Source organism: Ciconia boyciana, chromosome 7, assembly GCF_034638445.1.
Source record: "Ciconia boyciana chromosome 7, ASM3463844v1, whole genome shotgun sequence".
NCBI lineage: Eukaryota > Metazoa > Chordata > Aves > Ciconiiformes > Ciconiidae > Ciconia > Ciconia boyciana.
This window is the reverse complement of record NC_132940.1, coordinates 36,402,611-36,428,998: the sequence shown is the minus strand read 5'-3', so window position 1 is coordinate 36,428,998 and position 26,388 is coordinate 36,402,611. Positions and strand designations below refer to the sequence as shown.

The window sequence follows — 26,388 nt, the reverse complement described above, 5'->3', positions numbered from 1 at the left end:
CCCACCTAGAAGCCGGCCAGCAGGCTGCCTCCCGCCGCACCGGCCCCCCCCGTCCCCCCGGGTAGTGCTGTGCACCCCCAACTGTGCCGCGTACCCCGGTCCCGCGGGCTGTCCTCGGCCGTGCCGTGCCCCCCCACCCTGGCTGTGTCGTTCCCCTTGGAGAAGCGGCGGACTGGCGCCGTCCGCCCCCTGCCCCGCGGCTCCCCACGCCCCGCCGCGCAGGCGGCCCCCTCCCCCTCTCCCGCCCTCCTCCGTACTCGAGGGAGATTGGCGAAGTCCTGCAAATCCTGACCCCGGCGCGGGGACCTCTGCGGAGCGCGCAGCCCCAGGACTAGGTCGGTGTCCCTTCCCCAGCGCCCCAGCCTGCCCCTCTCCGCAGCTGGCGGGATGAGAGCCTCTCTCGCTCCTCTCCGGACCGCCTCTGCTCGCTACAGCCTCCCACTTCTCGGTGCAGTCTTCTCTTTGCTCCACCTGGCTTGATAAAACCCCTCTCCTCCTGCCCGCTGTTAAGATCCCACAATTTGTTATTCTTTCCTTGAGGGTGACTACCATCACCACCAAAAAAACACCCTAGCCCCAGCAAATCCTATCCCTCCCCGCAACTCCTCTTGCTATTCGGATTTCCTTCCCTCTCTCCTCTTCCTCCCCCCTCGCCCCCCCATTTCCTTTGGGTCTTGAGCCTCTCTCTCCCCTACACACACACACACACACACACACAGAGGCACGCACGGTGTGAATGGTTTGTTGTGCCACTCGGAACTGCTGATGGTTTCCAAAGTCTCATCACCATGCAAAGCCCTCCTCTAGCTTGAAGCCGAAGATCATGGACTATATGCGTGGAGTCGGGATGCATTTTCCTCATAGCCGCTTCGCTTCCTGCAATTTCTCCCGGTAAGTAGGTTTTATTTCACGTTCAGATTGCTTGTTTTCAATAACAAGGACACTTTAAAAAAAGAAAAAGAAAAAGAAAAACAACGTCTCAGTTGCCTCGCCTTGCTTCTGAACCTTTCAGTAGCCTGGCTGGCTCCTCTTTCTGAACTCGAAGAAATTACGAAACACCAGCCCTGTTTGCCCGCATCCATTCCGTACGTTAGTGACTGCTCTCGGCACTGAGTTGCAATCCGCACCGCAGTCCCACTCGCAAGAGTCTTTACCATTCTACTGCTTATTCATCACATTTTATTAATGTTTTCATCGGGCGCTGTACCTGCTACATTCTCTAGTTTAACCCTTGCAGATACAGCTGTTCGCATCAATGCTGGAAGGGCTCAGTATTCCTCCCCGTGTAGGAAGATGGACAAAAATCGCTGGTGGTTAAGGAAGTCGTGAGCGTGTCTCAAGGAGTGTCTGGAAGTCTGCGTGGGGAGATAAGGTGGAAAAAGTTAATTACTCTTTCTGATCCCCTGAAGAAGCTTGGATTGGATTGAGGGTGGGGAAGTATTCTCCACAAGGGATAGGAAAGGATTTCCAGACCTGATTAAATCTGTCCTGTAGCTTGTGCTCGAAAGTGCGCAGGCAGGGGAGGCTGGGCGGGCTGCGGCCGGCGCGGGAGGAGCAGCATGCGGCTGCAGCCGGCTCCCGCCCGCCTGCTGCCTGCTCTCGCTTCACGCCCTTCCCGCACTTCTTAATCCCATCGCACCTCCTGATTTTATTTATTACTATTTTCAGGGATACCTATATTTTTGCTGGCCTGAGGAGCACAGGATAGGAGCTAGGCGTAGTCTTCACAGAATGTACGCTCACATGTGTATCTACCTGCCGCGTTTTGAAACGTAGAATATCTTTTGAATCAAGTAGGGGTTTCTTTACTTTGAAAGAAAAATAGAGAAGAGGACCAAGGGAAATAAACACTTTTTGTTAAAAAAAGGACAAGCCTCTTCCGAGTGCTGGTGTGGCCAATCCTTCCAGTATTTCTGTGTCTCTAATTAGCGGTAGAGATCCACCCACGTTCAATAGCAGAAGGTAGGGAGGGAACATGTTACTTCTCACGGGGAGGTATTGACTGGGCTCCATTTAACTATGTCATTTGGTGCGCAGGGTAAGTGTGTGTGTGTGTGTGTGTGTGCAGTCATGTCTCCAAAGCAGTACATGCAGAGATCACAAGGAAGGTGCTAAAGGCTTGCAAGCAGGTAGAGATGCCAGTGAGAAATACAGGAGATATGAATTTATTGCCTGGTGGCAAGCAGAAGACGGAAAAGATCAATGCCGCCTTCAATACTGTGCTCCCGAGAGTGCTCCCCCCCCCCGCCTCTTCCCCTCCTCCCCCCCCCGTCTCCAAATTGCTGGCTGATGTCGGCAAAGGGGGAGTGAAAAAGACCTTCAAGCGTGGGATCCCAAATTCATCCTTCGTCCAGCTCCTCTCTCCTCCCAGCAGCTCGAAACCCCCATGTCTACTTCAATCCTTACAGCAAAGCGTCTTTCTCCCGAAGGCTCTCCTCCTGGAGGTTTTCCCTTTACCGTCATTGCCGACTTGCTTTCTCTGCCCCCGCCCGCCCCTGCGCCGCACACGCCTCCTCCTGGTCCGGGCCCCTTCTCCCGGGACTGGGGTAATTTACCAAATTCCAGTCATTTCCCCTGAATTACCTGCCTCCGACGCTGCTGCTGCTGCTGCTGGGATCCTCCCACACCAGGCTGCTCAGGAAAGTTTCCGTGCAGTCATACCCCCTTCCCTTCCTAGGTATAGAGCATTACCTAGGTAAGTGCGTTTCGAAAGCTCTATCTTATTTTTAATCTTTTTTGTTGTGGTTGTTTAAAACTTTGCGGAAAAATAACCAAACAGGATGTCCTGAGGGATTAACTCGCTGTGGGAATAGCTCACCCGGTGAGCATCACCTCGCCGTACTAGTTAAATGATAGCGCTCTGCAGAAGACATTTATGTGCCCATCAGCAGAGTATTTCCCGGGATTAAGAGCACTCTGTGCCGACGAGGGTGGGAGATGGTAGGACACAGGATGAGGGCAGTGGAGTTGTTTAGATCACAGTCACTGTGATGGATGGCAGTGAAACAGTGCCCGGGCAGTAAAGCTGACACAGGTTGGACCGGGTGGCGTTTCTATATTCAGTAGAAGGCGGGACACACACACACACACACCCCCCCCAAACCGTTGCATATAAACATCAAATAAATCAATGCAATTAATGTAGGCTTAATGGGCGATTGCAACAAACAAGCGTGAGGTATGCTTAATAGAGAAGATTCCCATTAGCCTTGATGGTTCATTTCCAGCGTTCAGCACTCCCAGACCAGAGGATACCCTCTACTCAAATTGGGCTGGATGACTAAGAAAAAAATAGGAATGCCAGGCAGCAGCCTGACGGTTTTTTGCTCTGCTTTGAATGGTTCTTTTGCTTTTTGTACAAAAGACTTGTAATGTGTAAATACCTCCCAAGCGCCGCGGCCCATTGCCGCGGGAATGGTCCCCAATGTCCCTCTTCCCTTCATTTAGGTGTCCAGCCTCCCTGCTGTGTCTGTGTCTGGCTTCGCTGTCAAGGATTACCCCCACCTCCTCTGCTACCTTAATCTCCCCTGGAGCTGTGTGGCTTTGGGACTCCCTTTTGGCTGGGAGTTAATTTCCTAATTTCAAATATTGGCAGTGGCAGGCGGACACCCAGGGAAGGGGCTGTGGCAGAGGAAACACCTTTAAAGATGCATGTCAACGTCCAGCCTGCCTGGTCATCCGCCCGGACTTAACGCTACTCCGTTCCTTCATGATGTGCGTGTCCCCGGGGCGAGGTACCGCGAGGAAGGGGGGGGAAGGGGAGAGGAGGCGGGGGGCGAGGGCCGCGCCGCCGCCCGCAGCATCAGGAGGGGCTCCGGACGGAGCGAGCTCCTGCAGCCGGGCGGCAGCGCCGGTCCCGGCCGCGGGCTGCCGGGACCCCCAGCCTCTCACCAGTCTCAGGAGGAGAGGGTAGCTCGCTGCTTCCACTGCCTCGCCTGCCACTTTGTAGGGGAAGGGGAAATCAATCCTCCAAGGGAGCGGGTGCCTGCTCCGCTCCAGCCCAGAAGCCACGCATCTGTGCTGGCTTGCCAAGGCTGCCCGCAGCGGGGAGGGAGAGAGACTTGACTGTAAAGAGTTAATCAAGGGTTGCAGGGTGCTCCAAGCATGAGTCCTGTGTGCGCCTCATAGATGCACTAGCCAATCTTAGGCAACAGAAGCACGAACTACATGTAGCATGATGTAAAAAGCGGGGTAAAGAAAATAAGGTGTAAACTGTCACAGTATATTGGAAGACAGGAGACCTGATTTTTTGGGCTACGATTTCTGTGCGACTTAGAGATGGCCATGCATTTAAAAAGGTAAGGGCTTTTTTACCAGCAATCTGTATTGTGGTTCACTTCTGAATTCAAGTGTATTTTCTGTGTACCTTTCATTAAGTGTTAAATAGTGTACCACAGAGAGTGGGAAGAAAGTGGAATATGGTATGATTTACTGCTTGGGAATTTTTTTTTTAAAGACTACATCAGTTTCAAGTTGTAATGATTCCTTTTAGAGGTTAAGCAGGTGTATGAATGTGAAGTAAAGTCATGACTGGCAGAAAAATGTAATGTATGCAATAAGTGAAGGATGTTCTATTGCAGCATCAAAATCAGTCATGGATCCATATCAAATTAAGGCCAATGTGAGATAGACGTGATTTTGAAAAAAATATGTAGAGTAATTCAGAGATATATATCTGACAAGCAAGTCTGACAGAAGAAACAACAATAACTTCTTTCCTAGAAAAGCTCACGTCTAACTTTATTTACATATGGCATCAGAAAAGAATGCTATAAAAAGAAGTGAAGTCAAAACCTTATAGAGTCTGTATTTTCAAAGATGAGTGACTTTGACACATTAAGTGTACAGAGATAAAGCTGAAGTGGCCCTACTTACATTTACAAGATATAAGAAATAACTTTGGAGTAGCAATCTATTTAGATATCAGACTTTACAGACTGCTGTCAATGCTCAACTCCAACCGTACAAGGAGTTACTAAGTTTAAATAGGTGATCTATCAGCTTTACCATAAAACCCAGCTTTTAGAATAGAAACATTTGACTTTTATCTCTTCCCCTCTGTATCTAAGCATAGCAGCAGAACTGTAGTCTTAAATGCTGTTGCAGTGCTGTCTAATTATCGGAGTTCCATAAAGAAACTACCTACAAATTTTTGCCTTCAACCATTTTTCTCTCTACATCATGTACATAATTTAAGCGGGGGGGGACGACGGGGGCAGAATCTGTCATATTTTCAGTAACCTGATCCACCTCCAGTGAGAGCTAACCTCCCCTACAGATGCTGAGATCACCAGAGTTGCTGTATTTGGGGTGCTTGTTCATGAAATGCTGAAACACTGAGTGAAAACGTTAACCAGGAAACATGAAAACAAGCAGCTGAATGTTTTACAGATCTTGCTGCAGAAGGCAGCATTTGTACAACATGGCAACAAAACAAGTTGAGGATCTTCGAGTGATGTAATCACCCCATCTCATCCTTTCCCATTTTTTCTACTACTGTCTGAATGCTATTGTGAAGAATTAATTACAGAAGTCTACTAATTGTTTACACCAATGTGTGTCTGAAAAGTTATTTCTTTAGTCACATAGAGTGCTGTGACTTTTCAGTCCTTTCAGTCCCAGGTAGAGACAATGATTTATGGGACTAAAATATTTTTACTTCATTTGGATTAATTTGAAATTGAGTAATCATATCTGACTATGATCAGTCTAAGAAATTTCTTGCTTGAGATGCAACACCTATTGAAAACAAAAGAAAGCTCTTTTTACGAGCAAGCTTGCTTCTTCAGCAATTTTTGAAAATCTAAATGGAAAATTGGAAGATCAATCAATTTACGGAGGTTTTTGCTTAGAAGAAAAAGGGAGTGGTGGGAAGTATTAGGTGATATTTTCTGGAAACATTAAGTGTTTTCTAGCTGTCCTCTATGCCTAGTGCAGCCCTTTCTTATTCCTCCCAAAGCTTCGTCTCTTCTCAAAATCAGAAGTAGACATTGATTTTTTTGGTTCTCTCCTGAAACACTAGTAATCTCATACGGGAACAAAATCATCAGAAATACATTTTGACAAATAGAGCCAAAACACTCTTTCAGAAAGGTCTCGTTAAAGAAAACTGTTCTGTTAGACTGCTGCAGGTAGTAACTTACAGCTAGTCATTTTACGGGGAAGTTATCTTACTCTTCTTCTTGATCTTATCCTATACCTTCATAAGAGAGAGCATTTTTAAAAAATAAAATTGCAACTACAATCTCTTTGTAGCATTGTTTTCCTATTGTTCAATATGTCTGCTGTTCAGTTAGGGCCTGATCTTGCACAATTAAAGGAGATCAGAGCATTGCTATTAACTTCACTGAAAGCTAGATCAATTTCAAATATAGTAATTTGGAAAAAAAATGAACTTCAGATTTAGGAAAAAAAAGCGAGCATCATGAAGTTACATGCTGCATACTGAGCAGTGTAAGGCTTTGCATATCTTGAGTCAGATAGCATTAAAATACCAAAGAACTGGAGGACTTTTAACCTGCTCTTATGTTGGTTTAGGTCTCAGTACTCCATCATCATTGATAAATCAACATTTTTCTATATGAAGTTGAGGAACATTAAGAGAACTCCATTTTCTGAAGTGCTCCACTGAGCTGCAGGCATTCAGTACCTTGCGACTCAAGTCATCATACTGTTGAAAACTGTAATGTGAATACTTTGTTCTCCTAGCTCTGAAATTAATAATTGATATGTACCACAGTAAGTGTGCATACATAAACATAGTTTGTATATACATATGCATACATAGATATAAGTATGTACGATATACCCTACACATATCCACCCATTCATCCCTCCACACACATGGTATGTATAATTACTCTTTTGCCCTGGCTCATACCATGTGATCGATTATTTAGCACGGTCTTTTTCCTGTCTCCCATTGAAAGTCTCCACTTGCCCTATGTGCCACAAAATAACGTGCTGACAAGAAGAAAGAAGGACACTCTCTGCCATGTCAAAGCTTTTCATGTTTAACTAATGAGCATCTCACAAAGGCTACAGATTTTGTTCCACCTTCAAAAGAAGATTGACCAGGCAATACACACTGTTAACTAAATTAAGACTATTAAATTGAGTGGTTTCTCTTATAATGAGGTGAGATCCTAAGGCTTGTCAGTCAGATACCTTTGCTGTAGCAGTCACATTAATGGTGATTAGAAAATTCTGCTAATTTGCAGTAACACCTTCACTGCCACATCTACCAGCACTTGATTTAATGAGAAAAGTGGTTTCTATGGTATTTATTATACATTGCCAAGTAAAGAACTTAAATCTAGGGAATCAGAGCACTACTCTATACCTTTAATCCCATATTATTCATGGCTACTGAGAACTCTGTAGAGCTAATTCAGCTCTTTCAGTACTTACAAATCTATTGGAAATAACAAAAACTCCTGGTTAACTGAATATGCATGACCACTCTGAGGTCAAATGGGATTATTAAAATCCACTATAAATACATTTCTTCTTCATCTGTTTTTTTCTTTTTTTTTTTCTCTATTTGAAATCTCTATTTCTAAGGAGGCTGGTTCACCATCACTGTTGAAAAATACCACTGCATGTTGAAAAATGGTATTGAGGATTGAGGTGGCAGTCCAAGACTATATTTTTAATTAGCTATTTTTCACCTGAAACATTATTGATCCCTATTCATTAGCAGTTTGGAGGACAGACAGGAAAAATATTTATTACAACAAATTTTATCTTGAATAATTTTGTTTGTTTGTTTTGTACTTAATGTGCAGCCTTAAAGGCTAGAATTGCTGAATTTTGGACATGAAGTTTATAGATATATGTGTACTTTAGCATCTTGACCATGATCATATTGGCACTTCTCTTTACTTATAGGAAAGATTTAAAACAGTGCAAGCAGAATGTCTGCACTCAACCTTTTGTTCTTCCATCCTGAACTGCTGGCTGATCTACAGGGCAGAGCTGATACCCACCTCTTTTCCTCGAGAATGTGTAGATGTTCAGCATTTCTTGGATTAATTGCCTTATTCCTTAGTGTTGTACTAACATTTTTAATGAAGATGCTTGTTTATGTAAAGCAGCAATGTTTATGCAAGTGGAGACTCATCCTGCTGTTAGCCTCTGGAGACTATGAATTTATTTCACATAGAGCCATTAGTTGGTGATGGCCATTAGTTGGTGATGTTCTCTTTTTTTAATCACTGCTCCTGTGGGATATGAATCTGACTCATTGGCTTAAAAATTAAAAGCTTTAGTAACTTACTAAGTACCCTTTATGCTATCTGTTAGCATATGTTTATTAGATTGATTCACATTAGTTGAAGACACAGTAGTAGCTTTTTTTGAAAGGTACTCTTATTTATAGAACAGCTTAATTTCTTCATACTGGTTTGTCTTGGCTAGGCAAAGTCTAGAACATTTTCTTTTTCTCAGTCTTTCTGGATTAAAAAAGAAGAGGCTATAATAAAGAAAACCTATGTTCCTTACTTAGAGAGACTGCAGTGATCTGTAATCTCTAATAAACAATGTGTCTCTTATTCTGCACTGAAAAGATACTAGCTGAAAGTTTAAAGCTTTTCACTATTAGCTTAGCTCCTTTCTACTAAATCAGAATGTGTTTTTCTATGAGCTACAACAAGAAATAGTGATAATTTTGTACTAATGAGGTTTTAGACTATCACGTAGCTAAATTAAAACAGTTGGGAGATTGTAATTTGTGATCAGACTCTAAAGCCCAGACTTTCTGTCCTTGGAACATGATGTTCACAAGAAAGACATCTTTTAGCAGACAGACTTTTTTTTCTCTAATTTTGTAATTTCTTCTAAATTTGTCAAAAATCAAGACTTATGAGGAAGCTTTGGTGTTACATTTATATGAGATAGCAGACTGCCCAGTACACATGACATAATTATTACTTGTACAATCAAGCTTTGTGTATTATCCATCCTGAGATGCAATTAGGTCCAGACTGGCTTGCTGAAGCTTGAATCTTTGCTCAGTCAGCCATAAAGTCCCTACTCTCACTGTAAAAAATTAATAGCTGTAACATGAACATTTAAGAGGATCTGGCTACTGCCCATATACTAGTTACAGGCTTAGAATGTTGTGGCAGAGATGTATGAAAAGTAATGCAACAGTTTACAGTAGGATCCGATGTAGAACCATGGTCTCTTGAATCCTCTATGAGTCCTGTCTAGGGAGTTTGCACAACAGGTTACAAGTTGTTTCTGACAGGAGGACAGCGGTGGTATAAGTTGTTTGTTTTGTTTTTTTTTTTTCTAGCATAAATAAGTTGAAGCTTGGGAACCTGAAAGGAGTTTTAACCATCTATTTACACCAGCTGAAAACCAGCTCCACCATCTGTGAAATCAGCTGTAAAATATGCTATGAGCTTTTGAGCACTTTTGTCTGAAAGACATAACAGAAGAGCAAAACAAAAACATTACAATTCTATTAGATATCAATGTTAAAAAATAATATATATGAAATAATCTATTCCTGTTGCAATGTATCTGGAAAAGTGAAGTGAAAGAAAGATATCATGCCCTTAGATCTTTATGGAGATTATTTCTAACTACTGGTCTAAACTGTAACCACTCATTTTCACATGGAAAATAAAATCAAGAAGAGTGCAAATCCTTGATCAGATATCACTTAGATAAAATTAGAGAGCTATATCTCATACCTGAGCCAGAACTCCTAAACCAAAAAATTCATTCTTAGAAATAAAAAACCCATTATTTTTTGTGATAACATTTCAAAACATGAACAGGATTATGGATTAGGTTAGGTAATATCTGAGGAAATGGAAGTACATGAAGCTAGGCTGTAAGCTGGATTTTGTAAATATGTCTTCATTACAGTCAAGAGAGTTCATTGCTTCTTTGGCCACCTTCTTAAGACCAGAGAACAGTTACACACCATTATTTTTTGTATTTATTATTATTAAAACAAAATTAGCACTTCAGCAGCTTCAAAGAAACTTCTTTTTTGATCTGAGACTGACAATTCCTTTCCTCTCCACCCTTTTCTGAACGTTTGTTGCAGAATCTACAGAAACAGAAATTTTAAGTAGCAACAAAAATAGTCAGCCACTCTGTTAGTAGAAAGAACATCTTTGTTCTTATTTTATGACATTTTTGTCATCCAATGATTTGAAAGTACTCTATAGACATTAACTGTTCAGGCTTCACAATACCCTTCTTTCCCGATTTTATGAATAGAAACTATAATTAAAGAAGATTAAGGGACTTGTCAATGGTCATACAGTAAAAGCAGAGCTATACTTCAAGGTACCTCTGCTCCAAGTACTCTCCTTCCTGTATAAATTGAATCTTCTTCAGCTCAACAATCTGTTGGTAAGCAAAATTTCCTTGCACCCCATCTCTGTTTAGCCTGATATGACTCCTGCATTAGGGAATAATCAGTTATATTTGGATTGGTCCTCAGACTTGAAAACCTAGAACTAAAGCCTTAGTGTACAACCTGTAAATAGCTGCTTCCTCTCATTCTAGATGGCAACAAATGAAACAGCTCTGGGTTTTAAAACTAGTAGAAGGATGAAATTAAACAGGTAAGAGCTGTTTGTTACTCTGATGTGGTTTACTGGATATAGCTAACTTATATGTGTCTTAGTATGCATGCTCTTTTCATAGACAACTGGTACTGAGCTGATAAATTGGGCCAGAAAACTGTCTGGGGACTAATAGTTATGGGTGAAAGGTGATCTACTACTAGAACTAGTACTTCATGACTTTTCAGTGATAGTTTAATATTTAATTTTAGGGTGTACTCTTTGTAAATCCTAAAGACCTACTTAATTGCCATTAAAAGACACCCAACGAGATTATCGTAGCAGAGAATATTGAACATTTTTAAGTTAAGCGTTGCGTTTTAAAAAATTCCAGTAAGCTGGAATGCAAGTTTCTAAATATTTGTCTCCCATAAGGATTTTCTACAAATTCGAATGCTCCAGTATGCAAAATTGTACATCACAGTGATACATGTCAGCCTGTGCCTGAGGAAATACTGGACCATAAACTCTCCCTACAATGTTCTTTCTCTTTTCCTGTAGCACATGTCTCAAACTTGTTCAAAGAGTGCTTGTTCTGTTTCCATTCTAACTCTTTTCATACCATCAGATGTTTTAGCTGAAAGTTTTTGGATGATTTGGGATAATGCTTAGTGTAACTTGTGCAATGGAAGAGTGACTTAAGACGGGAATGTCACGCACAGTTCTACATGCAGAGATTTTTTGCACATGGGACAGTCCATGTGCAGTCATGGACTCAGAAAGATGAAGATTTAATCCCCTATGAACTTTTATGATTGCTAAAGTACACTCATCCAGCTTGGAGCAGGTTTAAAGCTCTCAAAGCAGCAGGTTTTACTGTGAATTTGTGGCATCCTGGATGTTGGTCAACTGAAACCCAGGGCTTGGTCAGGGTCTTGCTTAGCCGTTCCAGAAATTAACTTCATTTTAGCTCCTTGTGTGACTGATAGATGTTATCTGCCAAGGACTTAGGTACTAGCCCCCATTTGAAGATGAGGAACTGAGACACCATGAATACTGGGTGGATTTCTCTCTGTTATGCATCTACACAATTCATGTTTGAGGCATCCAGACGCCTCACATGCTTTCATAAACCACGTGCTCTGCCTTTAAGTGGTTGAGGAGCACGAGTCCTCCTGGCTCACAAGCGCAGAATGAGGGCTAAAGTAGCCAGTGTCTGCAGCCAAGCCAGGAGCCGAGCTGTGTCATGGTGACCTCCAGGCAAGGAGGCATGGGGCCAGGCCCAGTGTCGAGCCAGGGAGCCCAAGCAATAATGAGGGGGCTGGGGTAGTCATACCAGCACCACCAGACAGGGGCTGAAGGTCCATGAGCCCCCAGTTAGGCCCCAGGGGTGAGTGGAAGTCCCAGGTGAGGCCGGTCAGGGCCTTTGAGGTCCATTTGTGCACTCGGGGCCCTGACAGCTAATTTCTTTCCCTCAATGTGCTCCCTGAAGGAACAGATTCACTCGTTAAGGTGGAAAGACTAAAATTACAATTTGGGGACACTGTCCTATGTCATCAGCTAAAACACATAAGGATCCATTTGCACAGGAGGGTGAACTTAGATTGACAGATTGAAAAAGCACCTGGGGGAATTTATACATCATGATCTGGGCAGCAAAGGAAAAAATTAGGTCTTTTACAAATATCAGGCACTAAAACAATTACCTTGGTACATCTGACAGCCAGTGCCTACTTCAAAGCTAAGGAGACTGGCACTAGCTGTACTGGGATGCAATAGAAAGCATGTAGGTACATCCAATTAAAGACTCACAGACACTTGCAGGACTGAAATTCTGCAGCGACAGAGCAAACACCTAGGCATGCTTTGTGGGCAATAGCTGTAACCTGCGGCAATCAACTCTCATGTTTCAGACAGAGCAGATGATGGCTGCAGAGGTCAGGCTGACATATGCTCTCTCTTTCTGTGGGTGCATTTTATTTTTACTCCTCTTCTCTGAAGGCTGGGATGAGGCAAAAAAGGCAGGATTGCTTTTACAAAAAAAAAATCAGGCATCCTGTTTGTTCTCTGTTTCAGCTTTTGGAGACAGTTACAAGGGTGTTGTCCTTGTCTCACACAGAGAGGAGAGAAGCAAGCTGAAATCCGGCAGTGGATGAAGCTCTATTTGAGCAAAGAAAAGGTATTGCTTTAGGGTGCATGTAGTCAAAGCAGATACCAGGACCTGACAGAAGGACCCCACTTATTTTTAAGCCTGGAATGTTAAACTCACTTAAGGATGTTAGACATAGAATTATTTTCTCCTTTCAGATTTGCCAACATATCTGCTTTCGAGTCTCTGCTGAGGACAGTTCCTAGGTCAGGACTTATTGTAGATCACAATGAATAACAGAGAACAAGCTGATTCAACCCTGCTCACTGAAAATCATCTGTTGGCAAACATATTTTATCTATCCAGATGCCTTCTACTTTATGCATAATGGCACAAGCTGTAGCCTGCAGCTCATGTGTATCAGATCTGGTGGCAGGGAGAGCTCACCATTCTTTAACTCCCCAAATCCCTGTTCTGTTTCTTTGTCCTACCAGATGTACATGTTGGCTCTCTTGTTACTGCACCAGCCTTCTGGTGGTTCTCAAAATGTGTGAAAGTTAACCACTGTCAAACAGCTGCCTATGAGCACAGGACAGAATAGTCCACCTCAGACCGTGAGTCCTTTTGCTATCCTTCAGGAAGTTCAGCTTGGGAGAGTTTATTCTGTGGATTTGGGTATCTTCTTTGAAGAACAGAATCCGTGTGGTGGCTGAGAGCAGGGCAGAGCATAAGTGAGATGCTCTTTTGCTCTCTGCTATATCCTCTTCTTCTGTAGCACTTTCTGGTCTTTTCTTCCACAGCACGTCATCAGCTTCATGGCTGTTTCATTTACACTGGACTGTGTAAGAATTTCAAGGACAGGTGCCTCCCCAGATCTCATTTGTTTAAAGTTGTTAACATGTGGAAAATTGCTTTTTGAAAAAAAAACCAAACCACTGATTGTAGCACAGAGATCTTATGAGTAGGTCCTGTAGTGCTTTACAAAGGTGGACAACATGATCATCACACTTCAGATGAGGAAGTGAAAGCAAAGAGACATAAAGTGATAAACCCAGGGTCTTATAGCAGATAAAAGTAATCTCTGAGACTCAGACTATTGCTTTATTCTTTATGTAAAATTTCTTTCAATTTTTCAGGGTCAAAATACCTTTGAAAAAAATGGTTCTGACTTATCTTGCCTTCTGTGAGCTTCACTGCTTTTCATCCAGCTGCAGTGAATAAAATGTTGCTTCTTGCCATTGATTTAAAGTTGAAGTCAGTGGTAGCATTCCTGAGAATTTTGTGTAATAAAAAATAAAAAATTTACTTAATTCCTCTTTTCCATGATGTGCAATCTAAAAGAAATATCAAATGTACCCTGTTACACCTGGTATCATACTTCATCAAAAGTAGTAACTTTGAAATCATAGACTCATAGAATCATAGAATGCTTTAGATTGGAAGGGACCTTTACAGGTCATCTAGTCTAATCCCCCTGCAAGAGCAGGGACATCTTTAACTAGATCAGGTTGCTCAGAGCCCCATCCAACCTGACCTTGAATGTTTCCAGGGATGAGGCCTCCACTACCTCCCTGGGCAACCTGTTCCAGTGCCTCACCACCCTCATAGTAAAAAAATTATTTCTTAAATCCAGTCTAAATCTGCCCTGCCTTAGTTTAAAACCATTGCTCCTTGAGCAACGAAATCTCTAAGGCTTATAAGTGAATGGAGGGATGGAGTACCAAAAACGTCATAAGTGATGAAATTATGACCTTACTGAAATCTAACTACCTACAAACAGACTTGGTTGTATTCCCCCCATCAGTTCTCAGATTTTTTCTTTGTTTTTAAAAGGATATATACTTATTAATTATTATTTTGATTAGTTCAAAGAAAATGAGGCTTTCTGTTTTGCATAAAAATCCACCATCTTAGGGACTTTAAAGTTTCTAACACTTGTGGAGAGATGAACACAGTGTTTTCTGATAAGTTACTTATTATTTTCCTTTGAAATGACATATCTGAGAATAACAATCTTCTTAAATTTTTATTTCATCATTATGGGAAGTTACAGCCAGGAGAATCCCACTTCAGCATAGCAGATTCTCATCTTTCCATGGAGACCTGGGACATTTCAGCATTTTCACAGAATTCTAGTGAGCATAAAAACCAAAAGGCTTCAGAGGGATCTTGCATTTCCACTGTCAGAAGGAGATCTCTGTGAGAAGCAGAGAGAAAGAGGGAATGAAGGAGGCAAGGCTGTGCTCATTTCTGTGATGCTAACAGAGACTGCAAGGGCATTGTTCCATGTGTAACAGAGGAGAGGGCATCTCAGACCAATGCTACAGCACCTCCCAGACTTGCATAATAGAGATAAATATTGAACCCTCCCCCCCAATCTTTTTAAAAATATCTGTACATTTAGTGTACAGTTATTTTATTTTGATTCTTGGGAAACACAGGTGTAGATGTAGCCCAAAAAAGCTACTGATGATGCCAACTTTATTGACTCATATAAAAAGCTGCTCCACTGGTGAACCAGTAGGCAGCGATCTACCTAGTGGCTATATCTCTACTGCTTACTAGCTCATCTGTTTTCTACATGAATCTCACCTCTTAGGAAAAAAAAAAAGAAGAGTTGCATGCAGTGAGTTTACCACAGTTTTCTATTGTTTTTGTTTTTTTTTTTTCCTTGAGAAAATTTTATACTGTTTCCATTTTAGGAAGGATTTAAACTTATTGATTTGCTTTTTCTTGAACATTGGTGTCCACACATCTGGGTTGGCCCTATATTGTTCTGTATATCTTAGTATACGTGATTTATCAATTCGTGCTCTGTAAGCAAGAAAGCTCAACCCACAAATCAAGCAGACATTCCAATTTGTACTATTTTAAGTACAGTAGCTTAGTGAGTTCACAAACTACCCATATGTAATTATATACCATTTCTAATGTTAAAAAAATTATTTACATGAAAAAAGGAAGACTGAATTTGGTGGGTTTTGCCCTACAATAGGATGACAACAAAAAGATTACAGACTTCCTGCGTTCTTGTTCACAGCCGAAGCTTGATGAAAATTGTCCCAGTGGCCACAATGTTTGCTTTGCACTTGCCAGTGCTATATTCTCAGATTATGTAAATGCATGGATTTTACCAGTCTTCAGCACCCTTTACATGTTCATGAAAGCTAGGACTTAGCTATGGTATTTCCAGAAGATGCTGAGTCAAATTCATTCTGCATCAATGTCAGTGAGGAGACAATAGATTTCTAACAAAGAAGAATTTAGCCCATTATGCTTCTTGAACTCAGTCTAACCTCAGATTTTAGAATAGGAAGGACTGAAAACTTATTAGCATCTGCAATGCATCCCCCAAACCCTGGGGATAACAGAAAGTAATTGTGCTGAGTACCTGTACCTGATAATTGTCCTGTAAGCTAGCACTTTAAAGAACCAGCATGTTGACGGACAGTCTTCTCTACAGAGTGTCTTCTCCACTTTAAAATCCACCATGTCTGGTACTTAACAGGTGTTCATTTATTTTTCAGTTCTCACATCCCACCCTGAAACCAGCAGGTGCTCAACCACAAATTTAATTCAGATTTTTCCTCCCAGGAGTTCTGTGACAGCTGTTGTAACTACAACCTTTGTATGTTTCACATGCCTATAACAGTCTTTTAAAAATGTTTTCAGTGCATTTGCATTCATTAGAGAATTTGAGGATTTAAAATTTTCAGATATTTTTCACACTGTAACCTTAGGAAAATTCCTTAGGCTGGAATTTTCTAAATTATCTTTTAATAGGAAATACATATTTAAATCCCTCTAACAGCTTAAAAAAATCTTAGGCTTGGTCTTTTCATGCTTCAGTTCCTTGTTTGTTAAATTGAGGTAAAAGTTTACTTCTCAAGGGTGTTATGAGAACTAATGCTATGGAGATCGATTCTACAATGACTGGACAATATAGACAAGTGGATAGGTATCAGTTAAAAATGCACACATTATTTTACTCTTCCTGTGGACTAGCAGTATATTTATACTCTTTCGGAAAATACCTTCATATATCTTTAAAACAAGGAGATTTTCTTGTATTTTCTTCTGTAACTGCGCAGGTTCTCTAAAGGTGTTTTGCCAGTGGTTAATTTATGACATGCCATGAAGTGTAGTGCAAAGGCAAGCATACAGCAGGGCTCTTCACTATTCCTTTTCAAGTGCTCATTTGTTCTGGTTTTAGGAAGAGGCTACATATATAAAATAATTCATTTCCCAATCCTAGTATTATCATTTTAAATTCAAAAGGGACTTAATTAGTCATCATTACGGTCTAATGGCCTGAAACATTTTAGTGTTAATAAGTACCCGAAAAAATAAACTCCTACCTCTCGCAATTCAAAACATGACATGATTTTTTCCGTAGAAAAGATAATTTAGGAAACATGGAACCTGATGTCTTAGCTAGCAGTTTTATAACAGCAGTTGGTATGAAAATTAAAATTCTCATTATGCCCTTTGTAGTTTCACATAATGTGAAGAAATTATGCTCAGGGTCTTCCTAGTCTACGAAAAGGATGATGGAGGGGAATGAGTATGCTGTGCAATATATTTTTCCCTGACTGGTGGGAAGAAGAGGGACAGAAGTATTTGTGGATTTTCACTCTGTTGTGATGCAAAAGCAGGTCTGGCCTGTCTGGAAGTGACTAACATGTCCTCTTCATTCACACTGAGCTAACTTTTAACAGGAAATGGCAACCAAATGATCATAATGGCTTTTATGGACCAGGAGAGCAATCTGTTCCTTTTCAGTTTTGCTTCAGATCTGTGCATACTTTTTCATATGATGCCATGAAGGTTACAAATAGTGAAACCTCACATACTTGAACTTCAACCTGTGAAAGAAAAAAAGCACCAGTCTAGGGAGAAGATACTAAACCTTCATACAGTAGACACAGATCTGCAGGCTTTTTGCCTGTAAGTGATTGCTTGAGAGTATAAATAAAATTTAGAGAGCTCTTTGCTGTAGACTCCTGGAATCTCATTTTGAAAGGATTTATAAAATTAATGCAATCTGTATTTTATGATCATAAACCACTGTGTGGTTGTAATCATTTATGGTTACGACTCAGTGCTTTGGCATATGCTCAGCATGAAATATATGAATAGGGTATTTTTTTTCAGTGAGATTACTTACACATTTATTGTTTGCAGGATCAGGTCCAAATCATGTTACAAACAATTACATTTGTGCCTAAGAAGACAATAAACCTTGGCTATTTCTCTGGTTGTATAGACAGATTATTATATTCTCAGACTGTAAATTCCTGTTGGTTCATATGAACTTCTGTGCTCTTCTGGAGGCAGTTAACTTCCTGCAGCTGATATGTTTATAATCTATACAAAAGTCTGTTCAGAATATTAGTGTCTGGAATATATGCACAGAGCATATTTATTCAGCTACACCATTTCCATTATAATGGACAGGTGATTCTGAGTGTGCAGTTGCAGAAATGTTCTATTGGAAGTATCCTTCATTTAGGGTACACTTACAAATTAAATTACTGATGGTAAAGAAAAATCTCCTGCCAAGTAAAAAAAATCATAGCAAAGGGCACTGTAAAAATGTCATAATGAGTGCTGTTTTGAGTGAATGTGAATTAAAAAATGTTTTTCCCTGTAATTTCATCATCTAGAAAAATGAAAGCTCTCATATTAATATATTTTAATTAATTCTGTACTGTTTTACCTTACACTGAAAACTAGAACTGATTGTTTCTATATATTTAGGACTTTACATGACTTTTGTAATTTCCATATTTTTGAGAACTTCATGCTCTTGCATAGATGTTTTCACAAAATCTGAGCAGGATACAGAATCATTATCCCATTTCACAGGTATGGGACTGAGGTATAGAGAGAAACTGTGGCTTGTCTTCACTGAGTTCCTACATGAGTCTATAGTTAATACTTGATTTTTGATCTGGCACCCAAACAATTGTTTAGGCTCAATTTAAATATTATTTCTGGGCTGTTCCATTGGGTTGGAGTGAATTGGACTGCAAGTCAAGTGCTGCTGTTAGGGATACTCAAAATTGCAGCATCTGGAGCTTGAGTAACTCATTGAACTCATCACTGTGGGTAGCTCTGGTGCTATTGATCAATACAGTCACTCTTTGTCCAGCTACGCTAGTTTGAGCAGAATAACGTCAGTCTCTTAACCACATTTGTAGTGAAGACAAGCCATTAGGTGACTTTTCCAAGGACATAAAAAAAGAAAGTAATCTGGGTCTTCTGAATCTCATCTGTTTTCTGTCCAATATCTGAACTGCGACCTTATGCATAGACATTGCTGAATGATTTTGTACTGATGCTAACAGGCAATAATTCTTGTGTTGCATATTTTTCATTAATAACTAGCATTATTGAAAAAAACTCCAACAATCCCTCCCCTGACAATTTGTTAAGGTGTCCCTTCAACAGTAAATGTTATTACTGATGAAGTTAATGAAGACATTAGTTTCACAGCATTTGAAGTACTGAAACACTCCACTGTTAACTAGTCTAGTGGGGTTAATCTAATGTAAAATGTAATAAAGTAGAGGCCACTATCTCTTTAAACTGAAAGAAAGGAAACTTGTTTCTGCTTCCAAGGGATGCCTAGTGTGTGCTTATCTAATTGACTGTGTATTTTGTCTAGGTGTTGAGGGAAAGCTAAGAGAATGAAGGCTCTAAGTCCCCAGTGGAAGCATGATATGGCGATGCAGTGCTGGTGCTGAATTGTTCTCTCTGATGGCTCTATGGGAGTGGATAGCACTGAGTCTTCATTGCTGGGTTTTAGCAGTTGCTGCTGTTTCGGATCAGCATGCCACAAGCCCCTTCGACTGGCTCCTCTCTGATAAGGGACCCTTCCATCGCTCACAGGAATACACAGATTTTGTGGACAGAAGTCGACAGGGATTTAGCACAAGATACAAGATTTACAGGTATGAAGTAAAGGGAAAGCAATTACAGAGATATCATCCTTAGAAGTTGTAAACTGTCAACAAGGGTTTCCTTAAGGGAAAGTTTCAGATGTGGGAACAAATCCATAGACACAAAATACATTGCTGAAATATATGAAGGCCATATATGCAGTGTGTACTATAGAAATGCCTGCTTGTGTTGTTTCTATTTTGTTTAAAGAACTTTTGGTAATTGATTATGTTGCTTTGGAAAACGTTGTTACTATCTACCTCTACTCTGCCCTAGTGACTGAAAAGTGTCCTAAAGCGTTCAGACACTATCTTTGATTGCAGAATGCTAATATGGAAAACCCTTGATCATGCAGCAAGATCCAGTTCAATTGCTTTCAGTGTGGCTCAAGACATAAGCTGAGACTTTAAGAATGAAATTGTGGGTCCACGGATACTGCTGGCAAAGCATGGACTTCATTGTTCAAGTCAGGGCATTTCAAAAGTGACTCAAAAAGTTTCATGTTAGTTTATACCAGTGTTTTGAGAAGCAGTTTTCTCATCCCTGAGGGACTGATCTTTAAGAGCCACTGTGAGTTTCTACAGAAGTTTGGTCCATCACAAAACTCAGCATTAGGCTGGCCCAATTCAGGCTGAATGGGGGAAAAAAGAAAAAACAGGAGAAGACTTCAAAAATATAGGTCTGCTTGAGAATTTGTGCCTTGCTGTAGAATTGCTTTCATGATACATTTGTAACCCGTCATTTTGCAGTCTTTTGAGACAGCATTGGTGAAATATCTTCTTAATCATTTGCAAGAGGTACAAGCCAGTAACACCAAATAGGTTTATCAAGGGCATGGGAATGAAAAGGAGAGTTCAGTTTAATAGTAGTGACCTAATGGCAAATAGAAAGAAAGGGAGAAATGAGGGAGCATGAGAGATTAAGGACTCAGAAAACAAATCTATAAGCAGAGGTACTTTTTCACTTCATATTGTTATAGGTGCCTCCTGGCAGCAAAGAGAAAGAGGTGGCAGCAGGGCAATACAGGACAGGTTGTCAACTTCCCTAATAACTCTCCAACCTATATAGACAGACCATTTTGGTATGGAAAGACACACATTGATTTCATTTGATACTGTGAAACAGTTTGTGTAAATTTCCTAACTATTTTAAACTATTATTCCCTAGTGGTATCCAGCTCGTTAAAAGAAGGTAAGAGTGATAGATGCGTATATGTGTATACCATCCTTTAGTTCAATGTCCAGTGGCCTGTGACAAAACTGCTGGCCTCAGTCTGTAAAGATTTTATTTTTAAGGAACTTGCTTTATTTTCCTTTCCTAAATACATGCAGTAGAGGGCACTCTGTTGCAGGTCAATTTTGCAGTGGATTGCTTTGCCATATAGAGAGAAATTATACATATTTTGAAAATAAAGTGTGATTTGGAAATATGCTTGATGAAGTGACTTGTCTTAACAGAACAGCATTACCCAATATTTACTGCATTTTAAAAGCTAGCTGTCAGGACCAATAATGTAAAGCCAATAATGCAGAGACTGAGGCAGCATATTTTATTCCTATTATTCTGTATTAGCCAACAAAACTGAATCAAAATTATCTTGCTAAAAACTTGAAAGATGGAATTGTATTTAATTTCAGCTCTTTCAATCAGGTCTTTGAGAATTTTTCTGCTCTCAGGCATCATTACAGAAACATTGTTAAGTATTATAGATCTGTAATCATATCTCTAATATTTATTTGTGAGTGTGCATAGGTTTCAATTGACTTTAATTTACACAATCGCACAGAAAGTGTTTCTTGTGTTTATTTCTATCCTCTACCTATCCCCTTCAAGAAATGGGCCGAGCAAAAGAGGCACAAGCTACCTGAATCAAAAGAAAATCTGCATTTTTTGATTTAGTCTTCCAAATACAAACCTTACTGCAAAGTTTTCTTGTAAAATATGGTCCCATTAGCAAGTAGTGCAGAACACGGTGACCTTCTTATGAACCACACACTGTAAATTTAATCCCTGTTGCTTTTCTACGAGCTTTCCCAGGCTAAAGGATCTGGAGTCTAATTGGTTTGTTCATTCCCTCACCTATCTTTTACCTAATGAAAATGATCCCTTAGGGACACAGTCCTGATTTGAATGGAGAGGTAAGGAAGGGGAAAACACGGGCCTGCATTGACTCAGCTGAATCATATTAACAAGAAAGAAAGGTGCCACTCCAAACAGTGCTAACAGGAGGGCCTCCTTTCCCTTTGCTCTTCACTTCAGCCCTTAAAGTCCACACGTGAAGCCTGACTTTTAAGAGTGAAGAGAAAGGAAAGTCATCTCCCTTCATTTTATTAACCATGCCAGGTGAGGCAGAATGACTGAAGACCTTTTTTTTTCCTTTTTTTTTCCTTTTTTATCTTTTCTTTTTTCTTTTTTTTTCTTTTTTTTCCCTTTTTTTTTAAATGGCACAAATGTGGCAAGTAGCTGCAGACTACCTAAAGGTGTACGTCTCTTTTGGGGAAGGAGTTGGCTCCAAAAGAACTGATGGGACTGTGACAAATAGCACTCTCTTTCCATGTCTCCAGAGCAATGACATCCAAGCCATACACAGAAGATGACCCATTGTATCTCTCTGACAAAACCTAACAAGTACTGCTTCCCACGGGAACTAGCTCAGGACGACCAACCTAACACTGGGACTAGGTGTTTACAATTAAAGGAATTAAATGGTTTCAATAAAAATAACATAAAAACAGCAATGAGTTGCACATACTGCATGTAGTACTTTAAAATATGTTGGAGGAGATTTCAGCAGGAGACTGCTGTATGACTTTTGTTTTCCAACAACGGAACAATTATACAGCAACTAGAATGGTATTTAGATTCCCATTATTTTTTCCCCTCTTTTGGCGGTCTCATGAGAGGCAGTAATGACGTAGGAAAAAAACCCCCTCAATTAAATCATTAACTTCCCAAATTGTTTTAAATTTCAAAATAACATTCCCTATTATAATCAAAATCATATTAAAAAGCAGAGAATACATGTTATTCTGCTTTTGGTTAAATTGGGTAATGCATATTTATGTAAATACCGAAATGCCAGATATGAAGGCCTTTATTCTGCACCATTGTTTGATACTTATTTGAATGGGATCAAGGTCACATACTACAGGCCCGTGAAAGATATAGAATTATTAAAATCAAGATAATAGGACAGAGAACTGGAAAAGCACATATTAAAGAGAACAACAAAGAATGTTAAAATGAAGATTACTTGAAACTTGGAGGAAACATTGCCATTATTTCTCAGCTACTGAGTAAAACAATGTTGTGCTACTTGTTTTATTCCTGTCATTTGCATGACGGGACACAGACTGATTTTAAAGTTTAGTTTCACCTAAACATGTATGGCAATTGCTTTCCATAATGTCCAGTAACCTTATTTTTTTCAGTTATTAAATTATATAACCTGTTTGCATTTAAAATAGATGGAGTCCAACCTTTAGACTAAAACACTTAAGAAAAATTTATCACTATATGGACTCTGTGCTAGCATTTCTATTTTCCCCCTAACTATTTGCATGCCAATGAAGCAAAAAGCAAGTGCTTTGTATGCCCACTCGCTGGTCATTATAAACAAGTGTTCATCTGACTATGAATCTGTTATAAATTGTAGAGATGAAGCCAAAGGCTGGCACTGAGGACCACACTTATTAACTGAGCCCAGTTTCTTATGAGAGGTCTTAACTTAAGCATAATATATTTTTTAAAGATAAAAGTTACGTTTTGCCTTATCTCCCCATCTAGCCTTCAGAGCATAAAACAACCATGTGATAAAACCAACTGATGCATAAATTACAGGAAAGTAGCAGTAGAAAAATCTGCTGTGATCCATATTTTAATCTATACATTAAAGATCAGTTATGTCCATGGGCAAAAAAGCTGATTCTGTAGTGTGCTTAAATCCCCAAGGAGAGGAGCTTTCAACATTACAGGATAGAGCTGAAAGAGACAAATATATATGTAATAATATTTTAATCAGATATTGCAGAACACTAAATAATTGCAACTGATGTTACCAACGTTGTTATAAGTTGGGAGTGGTGGGCTGGTTTTGTTGATTATGTGGCAGTGTGGTATTCCCTATAACTCTTTGAAGGAAATACCCTCCTGCAGGAAATTTAATAATTGCCACAGTTTTTGGTGGCATTCATTGCCACTGATCTATGAAGAGAAATACCAGGAAAGCACCTGGATGGTTGCTGAAAACCTCTAAATTACTGGGAATGTTGTGTCAATATTTTATGGAAGGTGGCTCCTGTAGTTAATATCAGTAAATATTTTGGCAAGGAAACCCGCGTTTATAATTTGTTATTTAATACACAATGGGAGTACTGTGCCTCTTATGTAAATCAGCTACCTAGACAAAGGAATTTAAATCCAAACAGAATGAGAAGAGAGGTTACCAGGAAGGAAAAAGTGATTGTGAAATTATGCAAAGAGCCTACATTTTATCAGAAGAGGTAATTTCTACAGAGATAGGGATGTACCCATGTTATCAAATAAGGAAATCTCCATATCCCTGAGGAAATCTCCTCAGGGATAATGTGTAGTTTTGTTCAAGCAAAAAGATTTAAAATCTGAAACAGATGTGAAAAATCAGGAGAAGGACGAGCCTAGCTTTTTATTTTAAGATGGAAATGTTTGGCACATTTCGGGGAGTGGGGAGAAGAGAGCTGAAAAAGGATACAATTCCTGTCAATATACATATCATAAAGTGAGATGAACTATTTAAACCAAAAGACATCACTGTCATAAAACCAAATTGGTATAAACTGTCTATGAATAAATTTAAGCTGGCAATTTAAAAAAGGTTTATAATCATTAGAGTAACATAGTTCTGGGACATCTTAAGTTACAAAACCTTACCAATCCTGTGAATAGGGGGAAAGGGTTATAAGATACAGTGCTTATGATAGTGGACTAGGTTTTAGTAATCATTGAAATCCTTTTGAGGTAAGTATCCCTAACAAGTGTAGAATACTAGACTGCAAAAGGAAAAAAAAGAATCTCCTAAAGAACTGAGTAGCTCTGTGCAGCATGGTATTTGTGTGGCTTAAGAAGTGTTCCTTTAGAGGCTGTTTTAAAAGGGATTGTATTTATTCATGAACAATTAAAAAAAAAAAGGATTAGAAAATAATGCTATCAAATTAAACATTATTTTGTATTAGGATATATTGGGCTCCCCTCGTATGTTCTGAATCCTCTGGTAACTGAACCTGTAGGGTAAAGTGAGCAAGACTGGAGACTCTAGTAGAGTCTTGCTAATATGTTTTAACACTTGTGTGTGAAGTTAAGTAGAGCCAACATTAAAGTTGATTGTGTTTTTTATTCCCTATCAACATATTTTAGCCCACAACTATCACTAAACTTCTTCACGCATGTATACTCCTGACAGATAGTGCTAATAAAAAAACTGAGGGGTTCAGTTGTGGATGTAAACTTCAACATGCCCTGATTTGCAATTTTCACCCCAGTGTACAGTCTGGAATGACATTTCCTTGTGCTCTTCCCAAGTTTGCTTTGAACTGATAATTTAGGAATTTTAAGACATTGAGAATTAATAAAATGTCTTCAACAATGTCTTCCAATGCAAATATTTAGTAAAATGGAAGGCTGAAAAGAGATGTCTGCCATCATAACTTTCAAAAGTCTAAGGAAACAATGGTATGGCATTTCTTGGTGCTGTTATTTCTTGTACATTTGATCACACTCTAGAAGCCATCATCACTGACCATCATTTTTTGGAAGGGCTCATTTGATACTGGAAGCATCAGAGCTGTTGTCTTTTTTAAATAAGACTGTTTCTTTAGAAACTAAGACAGGAGCTCATTTCTCAGCCATGGACCTAAGTTTCCTTAACACAAAACATCACATACAAAACCACAAAAGGTGAGGCAGGTAGTGACAGAGGAGTGGAAGAGGATATATCAAAGAAAGGAATGAGGCAAATTAGTAGTGTAGAAGTTGAGGAAAGTAATGGGCTGTAGTCAGCAAACCGTGACTCTAACCAGTGATGGCGAGGTAGCTTTCAACAGGTAGCTTAGCAAACCAGTCAACCATTTCCTTCAACTCTTCAGAGCCTTTGCTTCCTTGGGCATTGAATTGCATGCAGTGTCACTGCTGGGCAACTGAGAACTGGGATTATAAATGCACCAAAGAGCAAACAAGTTTATCTTCCACAATTGCCATATCAATAGGGAATAAATAGCAAGAACAGTTCTGTCTGCCTTTTCCAGAAATTCACTGTATCAGTAAATTGCTTCTGGCCTGCATTGTAATTGGTCAGTTTGCTTTAAGAAATTTTCCATTCAGCCTGGTGGATAAAAGGTACAGTAATTGGATGGATCATCATTCTCAGAATGTTTACAAAAGGCTAGACTACTGAATGCACAAGGTCCTCTTTCTAAATCCAGTGGCTCATAGGCTGGGAACAGAGAAGACCAGCTCAAAGAAAGTTTCTGGGATTGTGAGGTGACATATTTCCACTGAAAAAATAGTATTTGTAGTCTAATACTGTCGCCTCATTATTACAGGCAGTATAGATACACAGAACAAAAAGATGCTGATTTTGGTCCTGAGGTATCAAACAGCAATAGTTCCCTACAGTGGAACAATAGTTTAATTAAAGAAGAAAAAAAAAAAGGAAAAAGTAGGACATTTTTTAAGAATGTCTGGATCTGAAAAATATAAATGAGTTTCATTTCTGATTGTGATATACTTTAACAGCCTCTCTTAGTCTAGTTAGCTGGCCATAACAAAGACATGACACAAGTTAAATAACTG

The 26,388-nt window shown here is 39.8% G+C and overlaps 1 protein-coding gene across 2 annotated transcripts in view; it reads left to right on the top strand.

Annotated features, from left to right (window-relative positions):
- The first annotated feature begins 293 nt into the window (after positions 1 to 293).
- The window catches only part of BRINP3 (BMP/retinoic acid inducible neural specific 3), a 224,657-nt gene continuing 198,562 nt past the window's right edge, over positions 294 to 26,388 (top strand). Inside the window, exons 1-2 of one of the 2 annotated variants that reach the window (XM_072867509.1) lie at positions 294 to 891; positions 19,289 to 19,574. In XM_072867509.1, coding sequence (XP_072723610.1) covers positions 19,339 to 19,574 — 236 coding nt within the window. In that variant the 5' untranslated portion in view covers positions 294 to 891; positions 19,289 to 19,338. Of the gene's footprint in view, positions 892 to 19,288; positions 19,575 to 26,388 lie in introns of those variants that run through there. The other variant, XM_072867510.1, reaches the window with a different exon arrangement.